The 19,604-nt window shown below is 46.2% G+C and overlaps 2 protein-coding genes across 2 annotated transcripts in view; both read left to right on the plus strand.

The window, feature by feature from the left end:
* JSRP1 (junctional sarcoplasmic reticulum protein 1) overlaps positions 1 to 19,604 on the plus strand; it is a 169,156-nt gene that overhangs the window by 44,017 nt on the left and 105,535 nt on the right. The gene's annotated exons all lie outside the window — the stretch shown is intronic.
* LOC309547332 (uncharacterized protein) lies at positions 10,879 to 12,087 on the plus strand (the record flags this gene model as incomplete). Its single annotated transcript, XM_082247167.1, has 1 exon — positions 10,879 to 12,087. One exon carries the CDS (start codon positions 10,879 to 10,881, stop codon positions 12,085 to 12,087), a length of 1,209 nt encoding a protein of 402 aa, XP_082103293.1.

Consider the following 19,604-nt stretch of genomic DNA (forward strand, 5'->3'; position numbering starts at 1 on the left):
TAGTGAAGTACATAAAATGTTAAAAGCAACCCCATATGGGGAAAGGTATGTTATGAGCTCTGGTTACAGAGATGACAATGGTTACAGCATTAAAATCGCACAATGATGATCACAATGTCGAAAAGACAACCCCAACGCGTTTCGACCTAACAGAGGTCTTCTTCAGGGGAACCGTGACATCTGGAGGGAACATATCAAGGTTTACAATGTATTCATATAACAACTCCATAATAATGATCGTACAAACTTGCAACATATTTTACCAGAGAGGCGAGGTCAGCTGAAACCCAGAGGTCAAATCAAGTGGTTGAGACATCCTCAAGAAACAGCGAGGTGTAATTCTCCTTACCGCAAAAGGCAAGACACATGCAGAGGTCTGCAAAGAGTCACCAAAAATGCCCGCCAGGAAGAGGCACAAACACCTATTTGAGGAATCATATTATAACTAAGTTTGCACAATGGCAAATTATAAATCAATATAAGCTGCAACAGCGAGGGGGAAAGGAAAAGAGCAGAACTAGCAAGAAGGAAATAGACCAGAAGGAGAGGATAATGGAAAAATAAATGAAATAGAACAAGGAAAAAGAAAAAAGATGAGCAGAAAAAAGGAAAGAAGAGGAGAGAGAAAGATAAAAGAAAACTGGCAGAAAAAAGAAAGACATGGAAAAATGTGGAGAAGAAGGAAAAGAGCAGAAAGGAGGAAAAGAAAAAGAGAAGAGAGCTAGCAAGAAAGAAAGGGGAAACGGGAAGGGTGGGAGGGGGGAGAAAAGGAAAAGACAACAAAGGGAACAGACGAAAGAAAAAAGGGGGGTGAAAAGTATGAATGAAGACAGAAAAGAGATGGAAAACCATAAATGGAACAGTAATAGACATGGAAAGGAACAATAAAGCATGGGGAAAAACACCATGGAAATGGGGAAGTAAGTAGATGCAAGGAAAGGGACCAGGGAGAAGAAGATGGTAAAGAGTAGTGAGCTGACGGACGAGATATGAGAGGAAGCCCTTTGCACTCACCTAACCTGCAGCCAAGTCGAACCTACTTTTAGTACAGAGTTTCAAATAGGAGGATGTAAAAGCCCCTAAAAGTGTGATCCTTAAATACCTGTGTACAATTATGGATTCCCCACAGATGTGTGACTCCAATCGCGCGGCGTCCGCCTCGCAGAAGCTGTGGCTCCCTTGGCGTTCCGGAAGAGGAGGTGAAAACCTTCGCCGGCGTCGGCCTTCTGCACTGCAACCCGCACATCCAGTGTGCAGGCGCGGAAAGCGGCCGCGCATGCGCACGGGAGGACACTGAGGCAGGGAGATCCGGAACGGCGCCAGCATGGGGATGCTCCCCCCAGTGGACAGCGCCAGAAGGAGCAAAAGACGGCAAGCAGGTGGCCGAATGTCTCCCCATGCTGGGAGACCTGTGCATATGCATGTCATCCGAAATGGAGCAGGAAAAAGGGGACAACCTCAGTCGAAGATAGACCACAAGTATGCAAAAAAAAAACCAAAAAAGAAAAACTAGTTACAATAACAACGTGCAATACAATTACATTTTATCAATAAAGTATATTCACAGTATAGTCATTGTTTACAATATATAAGATACACATAGAGCTGTGGGATCATGGAATCATAAAATTGTGTAACTATCCTGTACCTGAGCCCTTTGAGGGGGTGTCTGTGCGGGGACTAGAGCTGCTAATTCCAAGGAGGAATCCTCCACCACCAGCAGATCCACCACCTGCTGTTTTTCAGCCTCTCGGTTGGATGCGTAGTCTCTGAAACCATCTTTGCAGACCAATTTCTCGGGTAAAGGAACCGCGCCACATATCCAACATCTTTTCTTAGAAGGGTGAGGTGGAGAGGGGGAACAATGGCACCTTGATCTAGACCTCTCTGAAGATCTATAGTGAGGTGAGCGGGATCTGCGGTCTGGACTGTCATTGTCGTAACATCTTGAGGATTTTCCTGATCTCTTGGAGTGAGCCGGGCTGGAACAAAGGACATTTGTCAGGTCACGTGCGCTTTTTGATTTTAAAAATACTCACGAGAGGTGGTCCTATACCTATAGGAGGAGCAAGGATCTGTGTTGCGGGATGAATGACTCATGGCAGGATGTTGCAGGAAGACCGGCTGAAGAAAAGAAAAAAGGAATATAAAGAAAAGGAGAAAGAAAAAGAAAAAATTATACCATTCTTTGAAAATTGTTCCCCCCCTCTTTCCCTGCCCCCTATGTATGTGTATGGGTGTGTGTGTGGGTGTGTGTGTGTGTGTGTGTGTGTGTGTATATATGTATATGTGTGTGTGTGTGTGTGTATGTATATATATATATATATATATATATATATATATATATATATATATACAGTGGGTACGGAAAGTATTCAGACCCCCTTAAATTTTTCACTCTTTGTTATATTGCAGCCATTTGCTAAAATCATTTAAGTTCATTCTTCTTCCTCATGAATGTACACATAGCACCCCATACTGACAGAAAAACACAGAATTGTTGACATTGTTGCAGATTTATTAAAAAAGAAAAACTGAAATATCACATGATCCTAAGTATTCAGACCCTTTGCTCAGTATTTAGTAGAAGCCCCCTTTTGATCTAATACAGCCAGGAGTCTTTTTGGGAAAGATGCAACAAGTCTTTCACACCTGGATTTGGGGATCCTCTGCCATTCCTCCTTGCAGATCCTCTCCAGTTCTGTCAGGTTGGATGGTAAACGTTGGTGGACAGCCATTTTTAGGTCTCCCCAGAGATGCTCAATTGGGTTTAAGTCGGGGCTCTGGCTGGGCCATTCAAGAACAGTCACGGAGTTGTTGTGAAGCCACTCCTTCGTTATTTTAGCTGTGTGCTTAGGGTCATTGTCTTGTTGGAAGGTAAACCTTCGGCCCAGTCTGAGGTCCAGAGCACTCTGGAGAAGGTTTTTGTCCAGGATATCCCTGTACTTGGCCGCATTCATCTTTCCCTCGATTGCAACCAGTCGTCCTGTCCCTGCAGCTGAAAAACACCCCCACAGCATGATGCTGCCACCACCATGCTTCACTGTTGGGACTGTATTGGACAGGTGATGAGCAGTGCCTGGTTTTCTCCACACATACCGCTTAGAATTAAGGCCAAAAAGACCAGAGAATCTTATTTCTCACCATCTTGGAGTCCTTCAGGTGTTTTTTCGCAAACTCCATGCGGGCTTTCATGTGTCTTACACTGAGGAGAGGCTTCCGTCGGGCCACTCTGCCATAAAGCCCCGACTGGTGGAGGGCTGCAGTGATGGTTGACTTTCTACAACTTTCTCCCATCTCCTGACTGCATCTCTGGAGCTCAGCCACAGTGATCTTTGGGTTCTTCTTTACCTCTCTCAGCAAGGCTCTTCTCCCCCGATAGCTCAGTTTGGCCGGACGGCCAGGTCTAGGAAGGGTTCTGGTCGTCCCAAACGTCTTCCATTTGAGGATTATGGAGGCCACTGTGCTCTTAGAAACCTTAAGTGCAGCAGAAATCTTTTTGTAACCTTGGCCAGGTCTGTGCCTTGCCACAATTCTGTCTCTGAGCTCTTCAGGCAGCTCCTTTGACCTCATGATTCTCATTTGCTCTGACATGCATTGTGATCTGGAAGGTCTTATATAGACAGGTGTGTGGCTTTCCTAATCAAGTCCAATCAGTATAATCAAACACAGCTGGACTCAAATGAAGGTGTAGAACCATCTCAAGGATGATCAGAAGAAATGGAAAACACCTGAGTTAAATATATGAGTGTCACAGCAAAGGGTCTGAATACTTAGGACCATGTGATATTTCAGTTTTTCTTTTTTAATAAATCTGCAACAATGTCAACAATTCTGTGTTTTTCTGTCAGTATGGGGTGCTATGTGTACATTCATGAGGAAGAAGAATGAACTTAAATGAGTTTAGCAAATGGCTGCAATATAACAAAGAGTGAAAAATTTAAGGGGGTCTGAATACTTTCCGTACCCACTGTATATATATATATATATATATAATCCAAAAGAGGGAAAAAGCACCAAGGGCTTAAGCTCATTCAGTGGGGAGCAGGGCAGAGCAATCCACTGAGAAGGCAGACAAGGAATGAACTTTTATTAGGAAAAAAAGGAGGGAGGGAACTAGAAAAACCCTCCTCCTGAAAGGGAGGGAAAAGAAAAAATGCAGGGAGAAGAATCAGGGCAAAACTTGAATCTTTCCCAAAATAAAGATGGGCGCATCAGCAAACTGCGCTGGAGCATGCGCACGTGCGCGACCTCGAGGCCGATTCCACCTTCCATTTCCAAGCATCGGCAGACGTCACCCGGAGCAGATAAGGAGGGGAAGAGAATCGCGGCCGAAGGCTGGCGGGCTGACGGAAGGAGAATATGATGAGTGAACGCAAAAGCATGTAGGGGGCAGAAGGGAAAGGTGGGAAAAGAAAGAAAGGTTTGAAAAATGAACCAGCGGTGAGGCCTTAAGACATTAATATGGGGAAAAAAAGGATGGAGAATATTAGAGCAGAGACAGTCACTGGGAAAAGAGAGATCAAATGCTGTAAAGAAAGATTAAAAAAAGAAAAGCTTGTCCTTTTGCAAAACCCTGCCAAACAGACACCCAAAAAATATTTAAAAGACAGTATATGTTCCTGTGAGGAAACTCTGTACAACAATACCCCAAAAGATCCACAGAAGGGGTTCCCAGTCTTTTTAGTGCTTTGAGTGACCCAAGAACAGGGACTGCGCACGGGAGAGGCTTAACCTGTCGGAGGCTGCCAAAGGCAGAGATATGGACATACTACTATTCTTCACCAGTCAAGAAGGTATAAGGAAAAAAGGAGAATGATGGGGCTAGGCCTTTCTTTTATGCTATGCACTTGTCCTGAAGGAGGAGTCGAGGCAGAGCTCTATCACTAGTATGCTGCCATGGAGGCACAAGGAAAAAGTTTTGCCTATAGTTCTACTTTAATTAGGGCCAGGCCTATTTCTGACACATGTAAAATCAGTATTTTTGCTAGACAATTATTTAGAACCCCCAAACACATATATATATATATATATATATATATATATATATATATATATATATATATATATAGAATAAAATGTAGATAGTTGCAATACTTTGTCACACCGTACTTGCGCAGCGGTCTTACAAACGCACTTGTTTTGAAAAAAATACACCTTTTTTAATTGGAAAAAAAATAAGAAAACAGTAAAGTTAGCCTAATTTTTTTCTATAATGTGAAAAATAATGTTACGCAGAGTAAATAGATACCCAGCATGTCTTGCTAAAAAATTGCGCACGCTCATGGAATGGCGACAAATGATGGTACTTAAAAATCTCTATAGGCGACGCTTTAAAAATTTCTACGGGTTACTAGTTTAGAAGAGGTCTAGGGCTAGCATTATTGCTCTGGCTCTAAAGGTCGCGGTAATACATCACATATGTGGTTTGAGCATCGTTTACATATGTGGGCGGGACTTCTGTGCGCAAGCTTGGAAGGACGGGGCGCTTTAAATGGTAAGGAGACATGGTAAGGAGATGTCAGAGGCTGCAGACATGGTACAGGGGATGCAGGGGCTGCGGCCATGGTACAGGAGATGCAGGGGCTGCAGTCATGGTACAGGAGATGCAGGGGCTGCGGTCATGATACAGGAGATGCAGGGGCTGCGGTCATGGTACAGGAGATGCAGGGGCTGCGGGCATGGTACAGGAGAAGCAGGGGCTGCGGGCAAGGTACAGGAGAAGCAGGGGCTGCAGGCATGGTGCAGGGGCTGCGGGCATGGTACAGGAGATGCAGGGGCTGCGGGCATGGTACAGGAGATGCAGGGGCTGCAGACATGGTACAGGAGATGAAGGGGCTCTGGACATGGTGCAGGGGCTGCAGACATGGTACAGGAGATGAAGGGGCTCTGGACATGGTGCAGGAGATGCAGGGGCTGCAGACATGGTACAGGAGATGAAGGGGCTCTGGACATGGTGCAGGAGATGCAGGGGCTGCGGACATGGTGCGGGAATGATGCAGGAGATACAGGGGTTGCGGGCATGGTGCAGGAGATTCAGGGGCTGCGGACATTGTACAGGAGATGCAGGGGTTGCGGGCATGGTGCAGGAGATGCAGGGGTTGCAGGCATGGTGCAGGAGATGCAGGGGATGCAGGCATGGTGCAGGAGATTCAGGGGCTGCAGACATTGTACAGGAGATGCAGGGGTTGCGGGCATGGTGCAGGAGATGCAGGGGCTGAGGGCATGGTGCAGGAGATGCAGGGGCTGAGGGCATGGTGCAGGAGATGCAGGGGGTGCGGGCATGGTGCAGGGGCTGTGGGCATGGTGCAAAGGGCGGTGGGCATGGTACAGGAGATGCAGGGGCTGCTGGGCCTAGCACAGGGGGGACTTGCCGGCCACCGGGAATTTTCCCGGTATCCCGGTAGGCCAGTCCGGCCCTAAATATATAACATTGTGGTTAGTTAATTTTTGCTTATAATATTTTGTCTATATTCATGATGTATTGTTTGATCCTGAACATATATATGAAAATAAATAGTTAAGGTGTCATGACGTATTGCTTGATCATGAACATGTATGAAATTAATAGCTCAGCAGTAGGACCTAAGGTTTGACTTGGTTATTACTATGCTGCTGCTAAGGTCTCATATATGAAGTTGTATATGTGGTATTACCCACTTCCCACCCGGCCATTGCATACAAGCCACTGGGCGGCAAAAGGGCAGATCTGGGGAGAAGTACCTGTGTGTCCTCCTAGAAATGGGCCTTGTTCGTGCCCCCAGGGGCACACATCTGCATGATCCTGTGACCACTGTGTCCTCTGAACATAGCAGATCACCGATCCCGAGTACTAATTGGCGGTGCTTCGCCCTGGTACCAGGTAATCATTGTAATTCATACAGCCATAGATACTACCAGTGATTACATGGTACAAGAACAAGCATCGGCTCCCTGGACCATGTGATAGCTGTAGTCAATCACAACTATCACAGTAGTTCTCAATGGCTGTATGATCGCAGTTAAGAAATATCTGAAATTGCTTATTATCTCTGATCATCGCCACAGCAGTACAATATCTCCAGACCAGTGCTACCAATCCCAGTGTCCCTGATCGCCGCCACACCAGTCATATTCTCCCTAATCACCATCACACCAGGTAGAGTGTCACCACACCAGTGGTGCTTGCTCACTGGGTGAGATTCTCTCCAATGACCACAAGCGTACTGAGCATTCTTCCTAGAGAGCATCACACTAGTGTGCCATGAACTGTACATATAGTGTATATTTGCAGATGTTCTCTGGGACTGAAAAAGTTGAGAAAGGCTATGTTGTGCCTCAGGCATCATATATGAAATTTACGACCCCAGAATCTGTATATTTGATATTTTGAATTGTCTTTGGGGCATAGAGCTTATGTGAAGACATTGCTTCAAGCGGTATTAAAACCATCACCATAAATGTAATATATTGCAGCTTATCAATCATTTAGATGAGGTGGCTGCATCAGTGGGGCTTTTTTAGGCTTTTTCCTCTGTTCTTACCTGGTGATCTGGCCAGTAACACACCTCCTGGATTACAGTGCCCCCGCTCTTGATGGAGGAGCACTGGGGCATCTTTGGACAGCAGCATTGTTAATCTGGGGGAGTAGGTGAGCGTTTCATTTACTAGCAGATTTAGATACACTAACACACTAAAGCTGAACTCCAGCTAACATTCAACTAACTAACTCTAGCTAACAGGCAACTACGGCAACAGTTTTCCTTTTGAGATAAAGGTTTTACATACGTAAATAAAAGCTGAATATTGTAAAAAATTCCTGTCAGTGGTAAATGTTTTGTCTCCTCCCTCTAATTGTTACATCTGCAGGACAGCTTATTCATATTTATTTATAAAAAAACAGAATTACTGGACGGATCATCAGGTTCAAATAAGGGAAAGAAAGCCTAAAAAACAAAAAAAAGAAAATTAATGGAGCCATCACATCTAAGATTTAGTAAACTGCAATATAATGTTTGATTTTGAATCTAATACGGATTTCATGATTTGTTGTATTTTTCTTCATGCATAGACCTGAACACTGGTCTAATGCATTCTACACCGTGCTTTGACTATGTATTTACATATACCACATTGGAGCCAGTTCATTTTTGCATTTGTTATTTTGACTATATTTATGTTGTATTGTTACAAAATTACATAGTTGGGTAAGGTTGAATAAAGACACAGGTTTATCCAGTTTGACATGTGTGTACACATCCGTATGCAACTCACTGATTTGCATAGCCCTGTATATTGTGTTTGCTGTGAAAGTCATCAAAAAGCTTTATGAAGTTATTTACGCACTCAGCTAATACCACTTAGGCCTCATGCACACTGGACATTCTAAAAATGTCAGTAGCATTAGCTATAGAATGAAGGCCTCTTGATCCCTTTAGGGAAAGAGAGCCTTGACTGATGGGGGCATGGCCAGGGGGCTTGGTTTAAGCAGGCTATATGGGACAAAGGATTGGATGGAGTCTTGGGTATGGGGTTGGGCCTGAGCTCAGTTAGGAATACCTTCCCCAAGGAATTCTGTTTTTTTTAAGAAGAAACGTGGTTGAAGAGCTGTGCTGGGACTATAAGAGCTAGACATTTGGGGGGTTTTGGGCCTATTACAGTATGGGCCCTGAATTTTTACTTTCCAGGGTCCGCGAGCTTATAGACCAGGGTCAGGCTGATTGGTTGGCTTCCCTCCTTTCACCTGCACTATCCCCCCCCCTCACTGCCCCTCCACCTTTGTCACCTGCGGAGAGGCGTGCGGCCTCCTGTCCTCGTAGGCGCTCCCATCCCCCATCCCGTTTGAGCCCCAGCCCTCCTCGGGCCCTTCGTGGAAAGGGGGATCCTGCCTGGATCCTGGCGTCACTGGCTCTGCTTGGGCTAGCGCTGTCCGGCTGTCTGCCCCCCGCTCATCCGCCCGCAGCCGACGGGGCTCCTCCCTGCGTGTCCTCCACCAGACTGGGGCTGCCCCTGCTTATGGCCTACCTCACACCCGCTCTGCCCGCTCCAGGAGGCCTAGGTCCCCCCCCCATGCTGCCCCCTTTACTTTCCGAGGTGGTGTCCATGCCTCCTCCTTCCCCGTGGCCTTCTGCTCCCTCCAGTTTGGGCACTGCATCTCTGGATCCCCTGGTGGCTGCTGATCAGTTCCTGCCTGCGCTTCTGCTTCCTGTCCGGCGGAGCTCTTGGCTGACCGGGCAGCGCCACCTGCCGGCTGGCCGGGGGATCGCGCCGCCTCGCATCTCCCTGTGCCCTGCAGGGCGGGAGATTCTAATTACAATGCTTCTTCCAGGAGGTTTTGCCAGCTTCCCACCCCTGCTGATCTCCCTGCGCCCTGCAGGGCGGGAGATTCTCATGCCCTGTCTTCTCCTGCGAGGTTATGCCACTCATCCTCCCTTACTGGTCTCCCTGCGCCCCTCAGGGCGGGAGATACTCGCTATTTGCATCCCTCTGGCTGTTCCAGCATGCCCACTGTCCCCGTACGTCTCCCTGCGCCCAGCAGGGCGGGAGATGCTTTAGAGTCGCATGCCCTTGTCAGTAGCTTCATTGCGGCAGCCCCTCCACATCGCACGCCGCTCTTGCTCCTGACGGGCTGGTGCTGCCAACCTACCCTCCTCCTCCCCCTGCGCCCGACTGTGTGGGGGACAGACGCTTGCCTCATTACCATTCCAGCGCAGTGGTTTCCGCTGCTACTGCCCTGCTTTCTCCCGCTCCGGACTCTGCATGCTCCTGCTCTTCTGCAACTTATCCCCACCTGGGCTGCTGTCTGGACCTAAGCCTTTGGATCTCTCGGTGCAATGTCCTTCATCGCAGTTCCCTGAGGTTCCTGTGGACGTTGGAAATCACGGGCGTCTGCCGGACCACCCCTCCGATGGAGCATCCAGGTCGTTGGGATCTCATGACGTGCAGCCCGCGTTGGCTCCCCCTCCTCATCTCAGTGAGTATGATTGTGGTTTGGTTTGGGGTAGGTCCGATGGCGCTGCTGTATCATGCCCGCCAGGCGAGCACATTTTCGCGGCGGTCAAGTTGGTCCTGTCTCGCATGGGTGTATCCGCCCCTTCGAGTTGTGGCGTTTTTTTCGGGCGGTCCTTTGTGGGCAGTTTCGTCGACCGGCGTGCACCTTGTGGCCGAGGTACACGATAAGATCTGTCGGCGGGAATTCGTCGATTTACTGACTTTGGTTCCTCCTGATCATGAGACTGTGGACAAATCTCGGCTGGTCGACGTTAATGCACAGGGTGACAAACCTAAACCGCTTCCTCGCACTTTTGGGAACTGGCTGCAGGGTTTCTGTGCTTATGCCGGGGTGCTTTGTGAGCATTTTCCCGAGTTAGGCCCTTCCCTCTTCTATTACCTGGATCTCATTTGGGGTGCCTACAAGGTCTATGGGGACGGTGTTGGTTCCACTATGATACTCAGTTTCGCCAAAAGATGGCGGCGCGTAAAGAATTTTGTTTTGATTGCCAGGATGGCAGTCTGTGGTTGTTGCTGATGTGCCCCCACAGGCCTTCGTCCTTTCAATCCTCGGCTGGCGCTTCCCACAGAGCGTCGGCTGCCCCCAAGAAAGGAGTCTGCTGCCTTTTCAATGAAAGCCACTGCAAGTGGTACACCGCGTGCCGAATTAAACACGAATGCTCAGTGTGTGGGGGTGCTCATCCGCCATCTGGGGCTTTCGGAAGAACAAGCAACCGCTTGCTAAACCTGGGGCCAAGCCCGACCTTTCTAGGCCGGAGGACCCCGGTGAACATCTTAAGGATGCTTCCCTGGCTACACCGTTACCCTCAGCGTAGGGAGGCTTTGATATTGAGGGATGGGCTGGATCGTAGATTTTGGATTCCTTTTATTTACTCAGATGAGCCTACTATGGCAACGAACTTGAAGTCGGCGTTGCAGTTCGAGTCTGTCCTGGCCGGGAAGCTCCAGAAGGAACTGGATTTGGGGCGTATGGCGGGTCCGTTTGATTCGCCCCCTTTTCACAACCTACGGGTTTCACCTCTGGGTGTGGTTCCCAAAAAGGAGCAGGGCAAATTCCGCCTCATCCACCACCTTTCCCATCCTTCTGGCTCCTCTGTCAATGACGGCATCGATAAGGAGGAATTCAGGGTCCAATATGCCTCTTTCGACAAAGTTCTTGGGTTGGTTAGGTCTGCTGGCCAAGCTGCGTTGCTGGCTAAGGCGGACATTGAGTCAGCCTTTCGCCTTCTCCCTGTTCATCCGGAATGCTTCCACCTGCTGGGCTGCTACTTTTGCGGCAGTTACTTTTTTGATATGTGCCTCCCCATGGGATGTGCGATCTCCTATTACTACTTTGAGTTATTTAGTAGCTTTCTCAAATGGGTGGTTTCCCAGTCAGCCGGTCTGCATTCCCTGCTTCATTATTTAGACGACTTCCTTTTTGTTGGCCCGGCCAGCGGTGGTCAGTGCCAGGTGCTTCTTTCCGTTTTTCAGTCCACATGCCAGCGGTTTTCCATTCTGCTATCGGCTGACAAAACTGAGGGCCCGGTGACGGTGTTGTATTTCCTGGGCATCGAAATTGACACGGTGGCCATGGTTTTTCACCTGCCAGGCGACAAATTGGATAGGCTTCTTTCTCTTATCAGTCTAGCCAAAGGGGCCAAAAAACTCCAGTTGAAGCAATTACAGTCCCTTTTGGGTCATCTTGTCTTCGCCTGCCAGGTTTTGCCCATGGGGAGGGCCTTTTGTAGGTGCCTGTTGTGGGCCATGAAGGGCGTGTCTGCACCTCACCACTATGTCCGCATTACCAGGCCCATGTGGGATGACTTGGGGATTTGGCTCTCCTTTCTCCAGAATTACAATGGTCATTCCTGTTGGCTGATGGAGGAGGTCCCGAACTCACAGCTGGAGTTTTACACAGACGCGGCAGGCTTCTGTGGCTTCAGGGCCTTTTTCCAAGGGGAATGGTCTGCTGAACGTTGGCGGGCCTCATGGGCCCACATGGATCTGTTGCGCAACCTCACCTTGCTGGAGCTTTTTCCGATTTTATTGTTGCCATTGAGCTGTGGGGGGAGAGGTTGCGTAATCGCCAGGTTGTTTTTTGGTCGGATAACATGAGTGTGGTTCAGGTTGTCAACCGCCAGTCTGCTAGATCTCCTCATGTTTTTTTTATTACTGCGTTTTCTTGTTCTTAGATGCTTGCAGTTTAACATTTGGTTTAGAGCTAAGCATGTGCCCGGTATATCTAGCGAAATTGCTGACGCTCTCTCTCGTTTACAGCTCGACCGCTTCCACTCCCTGGCTCCATCTGCGGCCCAGGAGGGCCTGTCCTGCCCCCCCCCCTTTTTGTGAAACCTTGTTTCAGACGCTTGTTAGACCTTCTTCGGGCCTCGCTTTCTCCTTGGACGTGGTCGTCGTATCTTCGAGTTTGGGACGAGTGGGTGTCCATTTCCCGCTGTGAGTTTTTACTTGGTCTGGCGTTCGATGTGATGGGAAGAACCTGGGCTTTGACAACGCTGTTGCCAGAATCCGCTGGTGTGGTTTGCGTGGATTACGATGCTCCCAAGTTCTCCAAGAGTGTCTTAAGCTCCGTTCGCATGTTTCCGGCCCAATTATTTAGATCCTGCATGCCGGGGAAAAGATGTCGGTTACACCCAGTCGGTTGACCTCATCTCAGCTGTTAAACAGGATATTGATCATTGTTCCATAATCTTCACTAGTTTGGTTCTCGTTTTGGTCCGAGATTGTGCCTCGCCTACTTTGGGCCCGTGACATTCCGGGTCCATGCCTGGAAAGTTCCCGCCAGGAAGATCAATGCCCAGGTGTCGAAGTTTGTTCGGCACTTGGGAGGTGTTGTGATCCGACACAGGGACCTGGAGGGTGACAATGGGGATTTGTTGCGCCCGGACGGGGCTCACCTTAACAACATTGGCCTGGACATTTTCAACCTTGGCCTTCAACGGGGTGCGGAACAAGCGCTTTCTTCGGAGGGGCGCACGTCAGTAAAATCCTGACGTGCGGGTGGTGGTTTTTGACCTTGCCAGCAGTTAAAGTTATGGTAATGGCTTATGCCCTTGTTTGTAAATTGGGGGGTACGCTGTCTGTCCTGCACTGATGGTAACAGACCCTCCCCCCTTTCACCTTTTGGTATTTAAGTTGTTAATGACTAAGAGTGCTCGCAGTACAACTGTGACTGGCACTGGTCTAAACGTGTACTTGTTTGGTATTGGAAACTAAATAAAATCTGTGGCCTTGCCCTTTCCAACTTAATCGTTGTAAGTGTGATTTTTATGGGGAGGGGGCAAGCGGGGTTTGGTTATTATGGTAACATGGTTACTGGACCTATGCACCTCAGCAGTCATGAGTTTTGCAGCATTTTTGCAGTAGTGTTTTTCAGCTTTTGTAGCAAAATTCTACTCCCATAAAAGCTTATGGCTGAAAAACAAAAAAAAGCAAAAAAAAAAACAGCCTCATGCACACTGGATGTTTTTACAGCTGCTGTTTTTGGCTTCAGGCATTTTTTTCTGCAGCCAGTAAGGCTCGGTTCACACTGATGCGATGCGGGAAGGCTGCGAATTCGCAGCCTGTTCCCGCATCGCACACGCACCCCCGGCAGTTCACACTGCCATATGCGATCCGCTGGGGGTGTCAATGTAATCTTAACGACACCCCCAGTTTGATCGCATATCGCAGTGCGATCGTGCAGTTCGCACAGGATCGGATCGCACAAGTGTGAACCGCTGTGCGATCCGATCCTGATGCGGCAGCAAAAATGCCTCCTGTGCGTGTTTGCTGCGGGTGCGATGCGAATTTAGCCATACAAACTGTATGGCTAAACTCGCACCGCACAGCTGATCGCATGTCATGTCAGAGCAGTGCGCTCCGACATGACATGCGAACCCCGCACACGCAGTAGTGTGAACCGGGGCTAAACTCCCCAGCATGTTATCCTATGTGTCCATGCACACATGTGCTGTTATTAGCGTTTTTTGGCAGGGGCGTTTTCTGGCTGGAAATAAAACCCAGAACTAGTGGGTTTTGAGAGGAATTTTTCAGCTGTAAAAAGGCTCTAAGCCTGATAAAAGCTTAATAATGTGGCTATTCGGCATTTATCAGCGTTTTCGAGCAATGAGCATTTGTGGGAGTATAGTTTTGATAAAGAACACAACAGTTAAAGCGGTAGTATCCCCTGAATACAAAAAAAAAAAACCTGCAAGACAACGGCATAATGTGCTAGTATGCATCGCACATTTTGAAATACGAAGCCCCCACACAGTCGCCCGGAACACGGCAAAGGGAGCTGTCCTGTTCCCTCGGTGTCTCTTCCGGGTTCGGCGGCTCCAGCGCTGTGAGTGGCCAGAGCCGCGATGGCGGCATGCGTGGGAATTTACTTTCTGGCAAGGAGTCGGCAAGGAGCTCTGAAGGTCCGCCGGACCTTCAGAGCGCATGCGCCGCTGGTGACAGCGGCTGCATGCAGGGTGAATATCTCCTAAACCATACAGGTCTAGGAGATATATTAATTTTACCTACAGGTAAGCCTTATTATAGGCTTACCTGTAGGTAAAAGTTAAAAAGCGGAGTATACTACCGCTTTAAAAAATGCTGCAAAACTCATTTTACAGCTACAGCTTTCTACAGCTAACGCCACTGGCGTTTTATAACGTCCAGTGTGCATGAGGCCTTACAATTATCAATTGACTGTTTTTGGCTTTAGGTGTTTGTTTTCCTTTATCTGTCCCTTTTAGGCATTTTTCCTGCCACTAACGTCAACGATGGGGCAAAACTCCTGCTTCTGACACCAACCACTATTCCTTCCACTGATACCAATGATGGGGCATTATTCATCCCAACGACCAACCATTTCTCCCCTTAATTCCAAAGATTTGGCATTTTTTACTCCTACTGGGCACAATCCAGTCCCCCTAAATACTGAAGCACAATAAACTGGCCCTTTCTTCAGAAAGTTTGGAGACCTTTGGTCTAGGGGATGGTAATGACTTCTCCCCTGTCAAGCGCTCTCCCACTCCAGCAGTGGATTGTCCCTCAGTTTCCTCACATCCAGTGCAGGACTATGGTCACTGCATCTGTGTCAGAGTGCCTTAGATCACCAGAATGTAGAGACCTGTCTAGCAGCACAGAGGAATGCTCATTTACGTGGGGTAGATTCAGCCAATCATCTTTTATCTTCAGCTTGTTCAATAAAAGTATTACTAAACCCACAACAGTAAAATCAGTTTGTATATGCAATAAAGCATGTTTGTTATACTTACTGTGGAACCTAAGGGGCTAATGCTGTGCATTATGTAAAATGGCTGTTTGAGTCTGTCTTCTCTCATCCTCTCCTTCGTCGTCAAACCATCTCCTGATAGAACAGAGCCTTGGGGGCAAGGGGCACATGCTCAGTTCGGTGTGTATTGGTAAAGAGTTTATTTTTTTACTACGGAGAATGCATGTGCAGCACAGGGCCAATTAGTACTGTCCAGAACGACGGTCAGGGGCCCTGCAGCCTCATAGGACAATCAGGGGAGAATGAAAACTCCTCCTACAACCTTTAACCTGTGCTCTGATAGAAGTCCTAAGACAACTCTAACTGCTGATGAGAAAAGGTATTTAGCAGTTTATATTTACTAAAACAATTGCATTTCCATGTTCTGTGTACTGTGGGAGACCAGATATAGTGAAAGTAGGTCCTGGGTTTAGTAACACTTCAAGCTTTGACAGAAAAAAAAAACTAGAAGGGGATTGGCTTCTAAGCAGAGCTGCACCAGATTTTTCACTCTCCCAGTTTTTTAGTAAATCAACCTCAGTGTGTCTTTGTGTCATCCATCATCACTGTTAAAAGAACTGCTTTAAAATGTTTGTTTTGCTACAAATGTGTGGCCACTGGTCAAATCTGTCTGACCCAACAAAGCCCAAATCTCGGGATGTCACAATCATTACCAAATTATTTTTATGTATATGGCCACCTTAAATGTTATATTGTTATGTATGTAAGCCACACAAACATCATTTGAATCTTCCTAACCATGAACTGCAGTTTTGCATAGTGCGTTTGCAGAAATAGAAAGATTTTTGAGCTTACAAAATGTCCTTAGGGACTACTTTTTTGCAAACTTAAAGGGGTTGTAAAGGCAGAAGGTTTTTTTAATCCTAATGCATTCTATACATTAAGATAAAAAGCCTTCTGTGTGGAGCAGCCCCCCTAATACTTACCCGAGCCCCATCTCTGTCCAGTGACGTACACGAATGTGTCTCAGCCATCTGGGACTCTCCCTCCTGATTGGCTGAGACACAGCAGCAGTTCCATGGGCTCCAGCTGCGTTTAATCAAATTCAATTAGTCAATCAGGAGGGAGAGGTGGTGGGGCCGAACCATGGCTCCGTTTCTGAATGGACACAGGGAACTGCAGCTCGGCTCGGGTTCCCCCCAGCAAGCTGCTTGCTGTGGGGGCACTGGACAGGAGGGAGGGGTCAGGAGTACCGAAGAGGGACCCAAAAAGAGGAGGATGCACCAGTCTTAACTCCAGTGCTTTGTAACCTGTAACAAAAGCAGATGGAAAACCAAAGTGTTTTAATTTAATACCTAGAACATTCTTGTGTCTTACCCATCTGTTTTTGTACACTACAAAATGTCATCATCACCTTCTATCTAAACTGTTATTGGTCCCCAGTCACACAGCTATTCGTACGCAATGACCATTACAGCCCCCCCCCATCTTGAGGGCACGTGGCCTGGCATGGTCCGGGGTGGAGGGTGATTGCACCTGGATTTTGGAGGGGGGTGGGTCATCCCTCATGCCATTTTATTTTTTTGGTGCAAGGTCCAAAAGCAAAAACACTCATTATGTAAAGCAGAATAAAATTAAATAGTTTTTTTTTGTGTGAATTTAATGGTCTGAAGTTAAATACCTCATGAGTTATTTCAACTAAAATACTCATGCGGTAATGACTCTTAGTAAATTGAGCCTTTTTTTTTCTGCGGGTTAAATAAGAAAAATTATTTACAGATCGCTGTACCAACACAAACGATCTTGGGGCAGCGTTCAACCCCCGCTGTACTTTTGTATTCTGACAGGCGGATTTCCTCCTATACCCCAACTCCTCGTACCCCACTACCCCCTGCCATTGGCTGCAAGCACTGCTTAGATGCTGTCCAGGAACCCAAGAAGATTTGGAAATGGAGTTAAAGGGTTCTATATCTGAATCTAAGCATGGTGAATAAATGGGTACTCCACTGCAGTCACATTGTGTAGCTAGAGGGCCAAGGTATACAGAGATCCTTCTGAACAATGTAAACAGAACCAAGGACACAGTTCAAAGTCATTTCACAAGCTCAAATCCGATCATATGATGATCTAATATGCCATCAGCCGTGTATAGCAAGCAACACTTTTTTACGTTTATCTGGTTGCATTCTGCAGTATTCTAATCCTTTTATGTTTATGGATTGTAGTATTGTAATTTTCCAGCAGATGGTTTGCTTGCTACTATGCAAATTGTTACCAATGCTTTGTAAGTAAAATTCCTATCTGAAATGCATAATGCTACAGAAGGCATTACAGAGACCTGTAAAAGCATTGGGTGCTTTCTAAATTTTATATGTATTTTGTATGTATTTTACTTAAAACCAATATGTACTCTGTTAAAACCCATTCATTTAAGATCTCCCTAAATGGCAGGTACTATAAAGCATCAAATCAGTACCTGTGTGTAAACTGTCCCACTTTTCAAAAAGCCAATGACACTGAGGATTCCAGCCCCAAAGGCTCAAGGCATTGCTTAAAGATGGGTTTTAAGGAAGTGCTTTGACTGCTTGCGGCATTTTCCAAAAATGCCAAAAGAACAGAAGAAACAGAAAAAAAAACATACCGCTGCAACCCTAACTTTAATGAACCATCAAATAAAATACTGTTGAACAAAAAAGCGCTGGACCATACCCACCCTCTGTGCTATACTAATTCCCCCCCCCCCCCCCCCACTAATGACTGGTTAATAGCCCCTTCAGTAATCCACCTCACAATACATATGTCAAAAGTGCTAGTGCAAAAAAATAAAATAATTCATACCATATAACGTGCAAACCGTACATATATCAAAAGTGCTAGCGTGCAAATAATGTGCAAACAGTGCTAATAATTCCTATATCCAATCAAATGTATATGGTCTTATAGAAGACCAAATACAGCGCTTGCTAAAATCAATGGATGCCAGTGTCTGTGTCGCTTTCTGTATAGTAAGTGCAATACCAGTGTAAAAAATGTTTCAACAAATCAGCATCAAAAAAACATCAAAAGAGACTCCATCTATTAAATGATTGTGCAAATTAGTGCATGGTGGATAAGCATATAAGTATAAAAACAGATCCAAATGTGAGTAAAGAAATATAAAATCACTAAAAGGTGTATATATATATATGCATAAATAGCCAAAGAATAGTTCAAAAATATATAAAGTGACTTCAGTGCTCAGAATTAGTGGTGATGTCCTTGGTAACAAATAAATCCTCAAATTCAAAAGTGCAAGTGTTCTGGCGTGATTTGCCGCGCCATCAAATTCCTTCTGATTAGGTGAAATGGATCACTTACCAGATTAGGTGGGCTCTATATGCCGTATGGCACTAGAACCGTTCTCGCTTGAAACGCCCCCTGGGCTCAATAGATTTCCCCTTTTATATGATCCTCCGAACTGCTAAAAGTTCCTCTAAGCTCCAGGGTGCTCAATCAGTGGTGGTATATAAAGGAGATAAAAAGGCTCCAAATAGTGTAGTATGGCTAAAAAAGGCCTTTATTTCCCATTGAATCGGGTAAAATCAAGTTTAAAAGCTTTAAAACATCACTGGTGGTCTAGCGGTGCGGGCTGCTCGTCCTCCTCATAGAGCGACGGGCTCACTTCCGGCTTGCGCTCCACCTCGACGTGACGTAATGACACTGTGCGGTCCAAACTGACGCATTTCATCACTTCCGGTGACGTCCTCAGAGTTTGCAAAGCACAGCGAGACACGGACTCATATATTGAAAGCTCCACCCCTCATCCCGCCCACAGTTAAGCAGCCGGAAGGAGTAAGACCGGAGGTGTCCCCATATCGATAATTAAATCTAACTCTCCTCATATATATCCCTATATTGATTTAATAATGGGTGGTGGGGTGGACTAACAGCCCGCACAACGCCTGTATAATACCTGTATTAATTGTAAATAGTGTATACATGATATAAACAGTGAATGGTCATGATATTTACATAAATACGATAAAATTAGATTTAAATAAAATATTATATATTTCATATATAAAATTGCCCTGAATAGATATTAAATATTAAACTCCCTCTTAAATAGCAGTAATTAATAACCATTAAAATTCATCAGATAAATAACCAAATATATATTTCATATATAAAATTGTCCTGGATAGATATTAAGTATTAAACTCCCTCTTAAATAGCATTAATAACCATTAAAATTCCTCAAATAAATAACAAAATAATTTTTAAATATATAAATGTGTGAAACGACATCAATAGGAATTATCATTGTGTTGTAAATACGTGAATGCTCTGTATATGATCTCATGTGAATAAATAAATATATATTAAAAGTGATAAAATTTTATTATAAAAATTATTTTAATAGTGAATA

Source organism: Pelophylax lessonae (assembly GCF_965119305.1).
Source record: "Pelophylax lessonae genome assembly, chromosome: 1".
Taxonomy (NCBI): Eukaryota; Metazoa; Chordata; class Amphibia; order Anura; family Ranidae; genus Pelophylax; species Pelophylax lessonae.